General features: G+C 40.3%; 1 protein-coding gene across 1 annotated transcript; it reads right to left on the bottom strand.

The window, feature by feature from the left end:
• Positions 1-10,928, bottom strand: LOC307256487 (protocadherin beta-16-like; the record flags this gene model as incomplete). Its single annotated transcript, XM_080035450.1, has 3 exons — positions 1-1,803; positions 5,050-6,120; positions 8,520-10,928. The coding sequence occupies 3 exons, from the start codon at positions 10,926-10,928 to the stop codon at positions 1,765-1,767; spliced, it is 3,519 nt and encodes a 1,172-aa protein (XP_079891576.1). The 3' UTR covers positions 1-1,764.
• Between the last annotated feature and the right edge of the window lie 3,723 nt (positions 10,929-14,651).

Genomic DNA, 14,651 nt, shown 5'->3' with positions numbered 1-14,651 from the left:
TATGTATTTAATAGATCATACAGACCAGACCATAGCGTACAGTAAGCTCACATTACTACACAGTTACTACATATTGCACCAATGAAGTCACACTTTACAAAAGCACTTAAAATGTATGTTTTTTGCCTGTAAAACGTTACAACTTTATACAAGTAATGCAATGTGAGCTGTGCTAAAGAGTTTGACTACATGAGATCTGATTATTTTCATCTTTCACATACAAGTTGTCCTATAAATATGATGGCACATGAGTTTCTGTTCATCTTAAAATGTTCATCATTGGTGTTTAAAAAAAGGCCTATCTATAGATACAGATGTGATATATATGGCACTCATCTCTGTCACTATTTTTGTGTTGAATATGCAGATACACACAGTAGTCAGTTACACACATGAGCACAGCTTGCATTGGGTGTAATCAACCGAGTATATGTTGTTTCTGTATCGTAAAGTAAACATTAAGAGTTGTCGAGTCATTACACAATCTCAGAACACGTTGATATTAAGTAACATCCAGATATGGCATTGAAAATAAAAAATTGAAGGTACATTGTCATATTTGTTATATGTGTACAGAAGTCAGAGAGATATTAATCAATCCATTCTCAAAGACTCACTGTGTTCAGTTCAATCCACAAGACTGATATTTTTTCCAGTAATATCCAAGTGGACATAACATTCAAGCACATTGTACATACAGTTTAAGCATACTAACTTAATGAATCCATAAAAATGTCCCACTTCTTCCAGACCTTTTTCTCTTGCCTAGAAACTAGAAGAGAGTGATCAGATTACAGATCTGCTGACTCGCTCTAAAGATCTTACAAATTATTATGCTGTAGTACTTCTTCTTTGTGATCCCATTACATTACTATATTATTCCATCTTGTTTTGAAAAAGACTAAACAGTGAGGCTTAACTGCAGATAATCGATTGCTTAATATCATACAATGTCTAAAGCTATCAAAGTACTTTGATTGATCCATGCAAAAACAAGTGAAAGGCAGACACACAAAGGCCTCACATTTATCTGTTATACTGTATGTAGCGGTAAACTTAATTTAATCTCTCAGCACTCTCATTCATATACCCAGGCCTAGCTCACACATATAAAGCACAAAGTCAAGTACTGAACACAACACCACTAAAATCTACCACATTTATAAAATACTGATTCCCTTTTGTTTCATACTTTAAAATCATACATAGTGCTTTTATGATAATTAGTTAATTGTGCTGTTTCACTTTTCAGATAACTGGTATAGTAGTAGACATCAATGCTGTTATGGAGCAAGACAAAGCACAGAGGTTGAACATGTAAAAACCAACTTGTGTTTCATTTTTAGAGGAGGGAAAACAGTCTCTTAAAGGCATTTCAACATTCTCCTGTCCACTCATATAGTCCTTGGTGAGGCTTCTCTGAATATCCGTAGGTGCAATTTTTTCGAAATCATACATTTTGTGTATGTGTCTGGTTTTTTGAGAGTATCTCGTATTGATTTGATATTTTTTGGATGAAGGTTCTTGGAGTGTGGTTGAAGCCATGCAGTCTTATCATGCATATTGAATGGACAGCGAGGCAATGTTGATTGGCTTTTCATGTGCTTGAAAAACGAAAAAAGGGGGGAGGGGTCCACCATAGTCCATTTGGTGTTACAGCAACTGCACATTGAGGGGAGGGGGATGTTATGGGAAGGGGTCTCTCCTTTCATCTGTGAAGCTTTCTTGTCAGCGTCAGTCCAGTGCACGGCTGGAGGTGTGGCTTTATGTGGAACTGCCGCTGCCGCTGCTGCTGCTGGATTCCTGCCAACCAAAGAAAGAGACAAGATAATTAGATACATCTGGAAAGGAGCCACGGCACTGGCAGCCTTGTGACCGGCCAAACTCATGCAGCCGACGTCTGTCACTCAGACAGGGGGCTTCAGGCAGAAGACAGAGTGGGTGAAGGGGCTGGGCAGAACCTTGAACATGTAGTGGTGAGGTGGCGGGTCTATCAATGAAAACCATGCTCCTAGATTATGTGAAAGAGAGTGGTTGCTAGGTAACTGGGTGACTGGTTTCCCCCTTTTCGCCACTCCTGCTGCCTAAAGAATTAGGTCACAATTCACACTACAGCAGACAGAAAATTCAAATGTGAAATTCTGTGAAGTCAGTATCAGTAACACCCAGTCCAATTACAACTGTGACCAGCCAAATCATACAGGAACAGCACAGTCTAATCCAGTCAGTAAAGACTGAAAAATAAGATATATATTCCTTATCTATTGGTGATGGGTCAGTAGGGGATGAACACAAATTATTCTTCACATGCACAGGATCCTTTTTGAGAACACAGTAATTCAATTGAAGATGTATCAATATTTTCTAGACATGTGTGTCAATAGAAAAAGTCAGATTGGGGGGAAGAAATGAAAAGCCAGCAAATGACTAAATTGTTAGTTGAAGTTAATTATACACATTGTTTTATATATGTATTTGCAGTCATTGACCTTCAGGCAGGGCAGCATGTTAATATTGTATATCTAATACTCTACGAGCCCGAAGTGTGGCTCCTTGATCGGCTATTCCTGAATCTGACTTTGTTCACCAAAAGTAAAGGATAGAGCAGGATTACTGTTCAATTCTAATAGATTTTAATTACTGCTTTTACTTGTCTGCCCAACTAAACAACAATTGTCTGGCTCAGTTTATTATCCATCATGATTATCATGGTATTGTGTGTTTCTCCTTACAATTAAATCAACATGATGATTAGGGGGATATTTTCAGACTGACAAATCTTATAAAATACTTTTGGGAAGGTGACAATAGTCCAATACTGACAAATATAGTGTCAATTACAATGGTACTTAAATTGCTTTGACACATTTTTGAATTGAATAATGAGAATATGAGTAACAATAACCAAAATGTAGGAATAAGGAGGTTAAAGGGGGAGTCAGTGGTTCTGGAGAAAGCTTGTTGTCAAAATTACCTTTTGGCAAAATCAGTGAATATCTCCTCATGATCCGCTACCTGTCCGTACTGCGTGTGCGTGTTCACTGATTTTGACAAAAAGTTATTTTGACAGCAAGCGTTCTCCAGAATTGCTGACTTTACCTTTAACACAGGAGATTGTGCAAAGTGCATGTGACGTCAACTTAGTGACGTTTGCAATATAAAAAAAGTCCTTCTCCAAGAAAAAATAAACAACACAAGAATCCACTGGAACAAAACAAAAACACGCAACAATTCTAACACTACGTTCTGTGACATCATTCATAAAAGGGCATCCGGGATGGGGGGGAGTGAGACTCCTGCATACCTCCAGCTGCAGATTGGACTTCCCTCATTTAGGGTACTTTAGAATGGGGAGAAGAAAAAAAAGCAGTTTAATGGTCAGGTAATTTCAAGCACAAGAAAAGGATTATTTGTTTATGCATCCTATATATCCACAGAGTTGGTGTGCAGTCACAAAGAACAAAATGTTGTCTCTGAAAAATACAGACTAAGCATTGTTAGTTAGTGTGATCATTTTATCAGACACTGGAACTTTGTACAGTATGTTCTATAAAAGTGGTTTAAAATAAAATAAAGTTCACATTTAGCTATATCATTATTTGTTCTTCCAGCAGCGATACTTACCAAGATAGATAGATAGATAGATAGATAGATAGATAGATAGATAGATAGATAGATAGATAGATAGATAGATAGATAGATAGATAGATAGATAGATAGATAGATAGATAGATAGATAGATAGATAGATAGATAGATAGATAGATCAACAATATATTAACTTACACTTTAAAAGGTGGAGTCAGCAGTTCTGGAGAACATTTGTTCTCAAAATCACTGAATTTCTCCTCACAACCAGCTACCTGTACATACTGTGTGTGCCCTCTAAATATCTGGTGTTAATACAAGGCTTAGGCTCTGTAAACATGTATGTAAACAAAGGGGCCCACAGCAGCTAGCAACATGCCAGTTTCCAGAGCCTAGGCTGCTTAATAACACTGGATTTCTTTACAGGACACACAGTAGAGACATGTAGCGGATTGTGAGGAGATACTCACCCATTTTGACAAAAAGTGATTTTGACAACAAGCATCCTCCAGAATCGCTGACTCCACCTTTAAACAGTGGGTTTAGCAATCTGCATTGCAGTTATGTACTGGGGTGATGCAGAGCAGCAACATTCCTCTCCAATGCTGCAGACTTTGTCCTAAACATGTGACTATTGTAACAAGAGCGAGTGAAGAGACATTCACCTGATCACACATAGTCCATGTGTCCTGAAAATTCCAGGTTAAAATTAAACAGAGTGTGTGTATTTAAAGACATAGTGACAAGAAAATGATCAGATTATTAGGCAGAAAATATTTTTCAAACTAAAGTATTATATTCTTCGTGTATACAGTCTCTGTTGTGCTTTAGAATTATTTGTGTTTTCATTTGCGGTAAATAAAGCAAGAAGACACAAACATTCTACCGTTACAGACCACACAGTGAAGGCACACAAAAATGTCTTTGAAGCAGTTTCAACCAAGAAGCCTTTTCTGCATGACCCACTTTCTAAAAACCACAACAAAAACGTAAAGATAAAAAAGCTGCAGGGTATTTTAGGAAGCAGAGGTGTCAGTTTCTTCAGGTCGGTTTCTTTTTACTATTATATTTCTTATTGCATTTGTTATTATTTTCCATCTATTTAAATCATCACTTTTATGTCCTACTTTTTATCCTTAATCTGATGGATTTTTTTTAACATGGTCAGCAAGGGCGGGGCTTTTCCACTGGTTGAATGTTGAGGGTAGTATTAGGAATAATGCTCTTAACTTTATTTTTAGTATATACCCGTTACATATAAAATTACATTAAACTTTGTGATTATGTATTAAATGTTGAGTCAAAGTATAACGTTGTTAAACACATGGAGGAAAGTTTGAACCAGTGAGTGCAAAACAAAAACACACACAACATCACATCCACAGTAAAAACAATTCATGTTTTGTTTTTATACTGTGCATGTGATTTTGCTCTTGTTTTGATTTTCTTTAGTCATTTGTACCTGCAGAGTTGAAGCTGCTGAGTCACTAGTGTCTGTCAGTCCCGTGCCTCTTGGTAAACTGGACACGATGTATCTGGAGCCCTTTGGCACAGGCTGTCTAACCACCAGCTTTCCTTTCCTGGTCTCCGCTAGAAACATACTGTACCAGTAGGCATCGTTGGAGACCAGAGTGGAGTCTGCGATGGTGGAGTTCCTCTCACTGATCACACTGTTCCTGCAGGGAGGAGCCGCTTTGCTGGGCTTGGGTTTCTGACACTTGAGCACGATGGTGACCAATATGGTGATCAGCAGGAGAAATGACACCGAGCCCAGTCCGATGACCAAATACAGGTTTAGGTCTGAAAATATGTCATATTCTAGAGGCACCTCAGTCATGTCAGAGTAGGCCTTAACGGCAGTCTCTATGGTGGACAGCTTGATGGTGACTGTAGCAGAGAGAGCAGGCTCCCCGTTGTCTTTTGCAATAACCACCATTCGCTGGTGGCGCGGATCTCTGTAACTGAACATCCTCATAGTCCGGATCTCTCCGTTGTATTGGTCCAGACTGAACAAGGTGGCGTCAGTCACCTGTAGAAACTGGTAAGTAATCCGAGAGTTGTGCACCGAGTCAGTGTCCAAGGCTATCACCTTGGCAACCAGAGAGCCTTTATCGGTGGATCTGGGGATCTTTTCCTCCACCACCGAGCCGTGCGCGCGCCACGGAGAGACAATAACGGGAGCGTTGTCGTTCTGGTCCACTATAATGATGTGGACCGTCACGTTACTGCTGAGTGGAGGAGAGCCAGAGTCTCTGGCCTCGATGTGGAACAGAAACTCCTTCTCGATCTCATAGTCAAAAGTTTTTAGTGCGTAAAGATTACCGTTCTCTGGATTGATGGAGAACAGCATGGACATGGAGGTGTTGGCTATCTCCTTCTCTAGGATGAAATAAACTAGATACTGGTTTTCATGGAGGTCAGGGTCAAACGCAGTGAGTGAGCTGAGCAGTGCTCCAGGTGCGTTATTCTCCAATACACGTATAGTATAAAATGACTGAGCGAACTGTGGAACATTGTCATTAACATCCAGCAGTTCTAACGTCATAGTTTCATTGTCAGATAAAGGAGGAGAACCTCTGTCTGTAACAGTGAAAGTGATGTCATATTCTGGAACCTTCTCACGGTCTAATGGCTCTGACACGACTAATTCATAATAGTTATCAGAGGATTCCCTCAGTTTGAAAGGCATATTATCTGGAATATGAAGATCAACCACTCCATTGTCACCTGAGTCTTTATCACTGACACTAACTACTGCTATCACTGTGTCTATCAGTTCATTTTCTTTGATTGGGCTTTGAAATGATTTGATGGATATTTCTGGATGATTGTCATTCATATCTGTCACCTGTATGGTTAGTTTGCACTGTCCAGATAAGGAGATAGGCCCCTTATCACTGGCAATAACCTCCATTTCATAAAGCTTAAAATCTTCATAATTTATCATCTCTTTGACTCTGATTTCACCATTTTCTGGATTTAAATTAAACACCTGTTGCGTTCTCTCTGATGTATACAAACTATATGCATAAACAACATCAGCATTTGATCCTTCATCTAAATCAGTAGCACTTAGTTGTATTACCAGACTGCCAATTGGAGAGTTTTCCATCACATCCACGATGTATTTGTCTTTGTCAAATGAAGGGGCGTTGTCGTTCACATCTAGCACGCGAACAATGATGCTGGCTGTACCTGTGCGCGTGGGGACCCCGCCGTCTACAGCAGTTAGTATTAGATTATAAACAGCCTGCTGCTCCCTATCTAAAGCTTTTTTCAGAATCAAATCTGCAAACTTTGTGCCATCTCTTCCTGTCTGGATTTCAATGGAAAAGTGTTCACTTGAGCTCAGATGATAATTGTTAACAGAATTTGTTCCAACATCTGGGTCTGCAGCGTTATTCAGCGAGAATCTCTCTCCAACAGGGCTGGATTCAGAAATGTCCAAATGCATCGTCCCCCGCCGAAAATGTGGAGCGTTGTCGTTAATATCCGTTATTTCCACCTCGATATTAAACATTCGTATTGGATCTTCAATTGTGGCGTCTAATCTCAGAAAGCACGATGTAGTCTTCAAAGGGCACAACAACTCTCTATCTATCCTTTCCAGAATAAACAGCTCTCCCGTGTCCTTGTTGATATCAAGATATTTCTTATTGCCTACGACGTCTACGCGCATTTTTCTTCCCCTTAGCGTCTTCACGTCTAATCCCAAATCAATTGCTAAATTAGCAACGACGGAGCCGTCTTCCATTTCTTCGGGAAGAGAATAATGGGTGATGGTAGATACCGTGCTCATCATGGCAACAAGAAAGAGAAATGCAGCAACGTACCCTTTCTTGAGCAACAGTCGGACATGATTCGCCATCATGAAGACACCTTAATTAACGCCTTGAAAGGTGATGAAACCGTCCACTTGTTTAAATATTTGGAAGGGAAAACGAGGACCCGAAAAGAACACGGTTCTTCACGTTCTTCACGCTGAGAGACAAGAGTGACGTCCGTGTAATGGAATGTCTTCCTGTTTCCTCCAATAATCTATCGCGAGAACGATGACCTCATCGGTGAGTGTGTTTTCATGGGGAGCAGCGACGAAAATAGTCCTGTGTGAGGTTTTACAACTGTGTTAAAAGTACTTTTTTTTTTTAAACAAATGCAGTCTACGATTATTTATTTTTACATCACAGTTTAAGAAACTGTTACTTCATTTAAAGACGTTTACATTTTTGATTTCTAAACATGTATTTTTATGTTTGATATATTTAGATTATTTTCATTATGTACTTGCATTATTTTTCAAAGTTATTTTCTTTCTTTTTGACACAGGATATGTTTTAGGGCACAAAACACATAACACGTGATCCCCTTTCTTTTCCTTCTTATTTTTTTTTACTTTTACGCACGGTTGTCTGTGCGTAAAAACAATGCCAAACATTTATTCAATAGCGTATCTGCGTGTTTGATCAATATTTGGCATCGAGATTGTCTTATAATTAATATAATATTAATGTGCCGTTCATTTGGCCCCATTTCTCCTTCAAAAACCTAAAGGATGAAAAAATATCTCCAGCCTATTATAACGAAAAATACATATATTTGAAAAGGGAAGATTATAGATTATTTATCAAATTAGTCGTTCAATATCATAAAATTGTATTGAAATTGAGCAAAACACACTTAAACAACTTAAAACAGTCTCATCTAACATAGTGTTAATGTGCACGATGAGGTTTTTTTTTCTTGAGAGGGATTCATTTTAGGCGGTTTCGCTCTTAAATGTGTAATGAATTCAAATTTGCCAAGAGGAGAGTAAAATGTATTGAATGCTGAAAGGAGAAAAAGCTATGACTTTAATCACTTACAAGTGAACTTGATGGATACTCACTATTAGCACATCTGTGTCACTCATTTTAAATGCATCTTTTCCCATACCTGCAAGGTAGAAGCTGCTGAGTCACTAGTGTCTGTCAGTCCCGTGCCTCTTGGTAAACTGGACACGATGTATCTGGAGCCCTTTGGCACAGGCTGTCTAACCACCAGCTTTCCTTTCCTGGTCTCCGCTAGAAACATACTGTACCAGTAGGCATCGTTGGAGACCAGAGTGGAGTCTGCGATGGTGGAGTTCCTCTCACTGATCACACTGTTCCTGCAGGGAGGAGCCGCTTTGCTGGGCTTGGGTTTCTGACACTTGAGAACGATGGTGACCAATATGGTGATCAGCAGGAGAAATGACACCGAGCCCAGTCCGATGACCAAATACAGGTTTAGGTCTGAAAAGATGTCATATTCTAGAGGCACCTCTGTCATGTCAGAGTAGGCCTTAACGGCAGTCTCTATGGTGGACAGCTTGATGGTGACTGTAGCAGAGAGAGCAGGCTCCCCGTTGTCTTTTGCAATAACCACCATTCGCTGATGGCGCGGATCTCTGTAACTGAACATCCTCATAGTCCGGATCTCTCCGTTGTATTGGTCCAGACTGAACAAGGTGGCGTCAGTCACCTGTAGAAACTGGTAGGTAATCCGAGAGTTGTGCACCGAGTCAGTGTCCAAGGCTATCACCTTGGCAACCAGCGAGCCTTTATCGGTGGATCTGGGGATCTTTTCCTCCACTACCGAGCCGTGCGCGCGCCACGGAGAGACAATAACGGGAGCGTTGTCGTTCTGGTCCACTATAATGATGTGGACCGTCACGTTACTGCTGAGTGGAGGAGAGCCAGAGTCTCTGGCCTCGATGTGGAACAGAAACTCCTTCTCGATCTCATAGTCAAAAGTTTTTAGTGCGTAAAGATTACCGTTCTCTGGATTGATGGAGAACAGCATGGACATGGAGGTGTTGGCTATCTCCTTCTCTAGGATGAAATAAACTAGATACTGGTTTTCATGGAGGTCAGGGTCAAACGCAGTGAGTGAACTGAGCAGGGCTCCAGGTGCGTTATTCTCCAATACACGTATAGTATAAAATGACTGAGCGAACTGTGGAACATTGTCATTGACATCCAGCAGTTCTAACGTCATAGTTTCATTGTCAGATAAAGGAGGAGAACCTCTGTCTGTAACAGTGAAAGTGATGTCATATTCTGGAACCTTCTCACGGTCTAATGGCTCTGACACGACTAATTCATAATAGTTATCAGAGGATTCCCTCAGTTTGAAAGGCATATTATCTGGAATATGAAGATCAACCACTCCATTGTCACCTGAGTCTTTATCACTGACACTAACTACTGCTATCACTGTGTCTATCAGTTCATTTTCTTTTATTGGGCTTTGAAATGATTTGATGGATATTTCTGGATGATTGTCATTCATATCTGTCACCTGTATGGTCAGTTTACACTGTCCAGATAAGGAGTTAGGCCCCTTATCACTGGCAATAACCTCCATTTCATAAAGCTTAAAATCTTCATAATTTATCATCTCTTTGACTCTGATTTCACCATTTTCTGTATTTAAATTAAACACCTGTTGCGTTCTTTCTGATGTATACAAACTATATGCATAAACAACATCAGAATTTGACCCTTCATCTAAATCAGTAGCATTAAGTTTTATTACCAGACTGCCAATCGGGGAGTTTTCCATTACACCTACGATGTATTTGTCTTTGTCAAATGAAGGGGCGTTGTCATTCACATCAAGCACGCGAACAATGATGCTGGCTGTACCTGTGCGCGTGGGGACCCCGCCGTCTACAGCTGTTAGTATTAAATTATAAACAGCCTGCTGCTCTCTATCTAAAGTTTTTTTTAGGATCAAATCTGCAAACTTTGACCCATCCCTTCCTGTCTGAATTTCGAGTGCAAAGTGTTCACTTGAGCTAAGATGGTAATCTTTAACTGAATTGGATCCAACATCTGGGTCTGCAGCGTTATTCAGCGAGAATCTCTCTCCAACAGGGCTGGATTCAGAAATGTCCAAATGCATCGTCCCCCGCCGAAAATGAGGAGCGTTATCATTGATATCCGTGATTTCCACCTCAATATTAAACATTCGTATTGGATTTTCAATTGTAGCATCCAATTTAAGAAAGCAGTATGTAGACGTTTTTAAGGGGCACAGAAATTCCCTATCTATCCTTTCCGAAATAAACAGCTCCCCCGTGTCCTTGTTGATATCAAGATATTTCTTATTGCCTACGACGTCTACGCGCATTTTCCTCTCCTTTAGCGTCTTCACATCTAATCCCAAATCAGTGGCTAAATTAGCAACGACGGAGCCTTCCTCCATTTCTTCGGGGACAGAATAGTGGGTGATGGTAGATACCGTGTTCATCATGGCAAGAATAAAAAGAAATACGGAAACGTACCCGCTCCCGAGCAACTGTCGGATATCATGCGCCATCGTGAAGACACCGTATTTAACGCCTTGAAAGGTGGTGAAACATAAATAAATCCTTGTCTTGCTGAATGAAAATGTAAACGAATGTCTTTTCAGAAAACGTGTCTTCCCGTTTAGACCGAAGGGTGAAGTCCACGTCATACAATGCCTGACCGCACTTCCTCCAATAAACTATAGCGAGAACGATGACCTCATCAGTGACAGTGAGTGTGTTTTTTGTGGAGAACAGCGACGAAGATTGTCCTGTGTGAGGCTTTGCAAGTTTTTAAAACGTAAAAATAATTTAATTTTAAACTAAGGCAGTCTGCTAGTGGGTTTTATTCACATGTATAGACGCTATAAATAAGTATCTTGGTCACGCTTTCATGTCTGATTACTAAACGTGTATTCCCTAAATTAATCTATTTTAATTGCGGTCATTATATACTTTAATTTCTTCCTGAACATGTTTTTGTCACACGTGTAACCAGTGGTTATAAAGACAAATGATATGTATCACGATGTACTCGTCCCTTCCTTTGTTTTGCTAGTTTTACGCACGGTCGTCTGTGCGTAAAATCAATGCCAAACCTGATGAAATCAAACGTGCCCGTGGGGGTATTTGATCAATAAATACTACAATTGCTTTCTAGTCGATACTATATCAATGTGCCCCGTATTTAGCCCTATTTCCCCTTCCAATACCTAAATAATGCAGAAATATTCAGGCTAAAATAACAAGAAAAATATATATTTGGGAAAGTGAGAGTATAGATTGTTAATACAAGTATTTGTTAAATTCAATAAAACCGTATTGAAATTTAAGTAGAAACTAGCTGCTAACAAGTTTAACAAGGTCTATCCGACATGTTAATGTGCACGATGATTGTTTTTCTTTTGAGGTATTAGTTTGACATGGTAACAAAAGCTTAATATGAAAACTTCAATTTTGCAGAGAAGGGTAGACAAAATGTTGAGTGATGAAATTAAACTATGCTCACTCATGAGTGGAACTAATGAATAGTGACACTCATTTTAAATGCAAATGTTCCCATACCTGTAGGGTGGAAGCTGCTGAGTCACTAGTGTCTGTCAGTCCCGTGCCTCTCGGTAAACTGGACACGATGTATCTGGAGCCCTTTGGCACAGGCTGTCTAACCACCAGCTTTCCTTTCCTGGTCTCCGCTAGAAACATACTGTACCAGTAGGCATCGTTGGAGACCAGAGTGGAGTCTGCGATGGTGGAGTTCCTCTCACTGATCACACTGTTCCTGCAGGGAGGAGCCGCTTTGCTGGGCTTGGGTTTCTGACACTTGAGCACGATGGTGACCAATATGGTGATCAGCAGGAGAAATGACACCGAGCCCAGTCCGATGACCAAATACAGGTTTAGGTCTGAAAAGATGTCATATTCTAGAGGCACCTCTGTCATGTCAGAGTAGGCCTTAACGGCAGTCTCTATGGTGGACAGCTTGATGGTGACTGTAGCAGAGAGAGCAGGCTCCCCGTTGTCTTTTGCAATAACCACCATTCGCTGGTGGCGCGGATCTCTGTAACTGAACATCCTCATAGTCCGGATCTCTCCGTTGTATTGGTCCAGACTGAACAAGGTGGCGTCAGTCACCTGTAGAAACTGGTAGGTAATCCGAGAGTTGTGCACCGAGTCAGTGTCCAAGGCTATCACCTTGGCAACCAGAGAGCCTTTATCGGTGGATCTGGGGATCTTTTCATCCACCACCGAGCCGTGCGCGCGCCACGGAGAGACAATAACGGGAGCGTTGTCGTTCTGGTCCACTATAATGATGTGGACCGTCACGTTACTGCTGAGTGGAGGAGAGCCAGAGTCTCTGGCCTCGATGTGGAACAGAAACTCCTTCTCGATCTCATAGTCAAAAGTTTTTAGTGCGTAAAGATTACCGTTCTCTGGATTGATGGAGAACAGCATGGACATGGAGGTGTTGGCTATCTCCTTCTCTAGGATGAAATAAACTAGATACTGGTTTTCATGGAGGTCAGGGTCAAACGCAGTGAGTGAGCTGAGCAGGGCTCCAGGTGCGTTATTCTCTAATACACGTATAGTATAAAATGACTGAGCGAACTGTGGAACATTGTCATTTACATCCAGCAGTTCTAATGTCATAGTTTCATTGTCAGATAAAGGAGGAGAACCTCTGTCTGTAACAGTGAAAGTGATGTCATATTCTGGAACCTTCTCACGGTCTAATGGCTCTGACACGACTAATTCATAATAGTTATCAGAGGATTCCCTCAGTTTGAAAGGCATATTATCTGGAATATGAAGATCAACCACTCCATTGTCACCTGAGTCTTTATCACTGACACTAACTACTGCTATCACTGTGTCTAATTCTATATTTTCATTGACTGGACTCCGAAATGACTTAATAGATATTTCTGGGTGGTTGTCATTCATGTCCTCAATTAAAATCTTAATAGTACATTGCCCCGATAAACTATTGGCTCCTTTATCAGTTGCTATAATTTCCATATCATACATTTTAAAATCTTCATAGTTAAGCATTCCTTTAACAGTAATTTCACCAGTAGAGGGATTCAGATTAAATGTTTCCTGCGTTTTTTCTGATGTATATAAACTATATGCATATGTTACATCAGAATTTGAACCTTCATCTAAGTCTGTTGCATCGAGATGAATAACAAGGCTCCCTAGAGGAGAATTTTCCATTATTTTTATATCATAACTTACTTTGTCAAAAGCAGGAGCGTGGTCATTTGTGTCCAAAACACGAACAATAACTTTGGCAGTACCAGAACGAGCAGGTGTGCCTCCATCTACAGCTGTGAGTATTAAATTATGAACAGCCTGCTGCTCGCGATCTAAAGTATTTTTCAAGATTAATTCTGCAAACTTTGACCCTTCTCTTCCAGTCTGAACTTCAATGTTAAAATTTTCACTTTCACTCAGATGGTATGTTTTTACTGAATTGATTCCAACATCAAGATCAACTGCATTACTGAGAGAGAATCTCTCTCCTTTTGGTGTCGCTTCAGATATATCTAAATGTATTACGTCTCGTCGAAACTGTGGGGCGTTGTCGTTCATATCCAGAATTTCTACTTCTATATTAAAAATTCGTACCGGGTTTTCGAGTATTACTTCCAGTCTAATATAGCAAGACGTCAATGACTTAGTATTGCAAATATATTCCCTGTCTATCTTCTCAACAATATACAGTTCACCAGTCTCCTTGTTGACATCCAGATATTTCTTATTTGTAATTATGTCAAGCCGCATCTTCCTCTGATTCAGCGTTTTAACATCCAAGCCAAGATCGGTAGCAAGGTTTGCGACGACTGATCCTTCTTTCATTTCCTCTGGTATTGAATAGTGAGTCACGGAAGTTGATATGTTACGAACGATAGAAAGCAAAATAAGGAGCGACACGTACCGTTTGTAAGACTCCATTGTTACAAAGGGCCCGATTGTAACGTGCGGGTTCACCGCACCTCAACCAATATGATTTACGTTTCCCGTTACGTTGGACTTTGCTGTAACGGCGATGATCCCAAGCACAGTTATGCAATAAATCCTCGAAAAATGTCGTCTCTTAAAAGGGTGAGAGCGTTTTGAGTGGAATTTCAGCACCACGGAGCTGTCCTTTTTTTACGGTCTGCCCCGAAGACAGCGATTCACTGTCATGGCGTTCATGGGCTGGCATTTTATTAACAAAACAGCGCCACCAATCAGGTTTTAGAAGACTAGGC

This window comes from Ammodytes marinus (assembly GCF_949987685.1).
Source record: "Ammodytes marinus genome assembly, chromosome: 10".
Lineage (NCBI taxonomy): Eukaryota > Metazoa > Chordata > Actinopteri > Uranoscopiformes > Ammodytidae > Ammodytes > Ammodytes marinus.
Note: the sequence above shows the minus strand (reverse complement) of the source record. Positions and strands in the feature narration are given on the sequence as shown.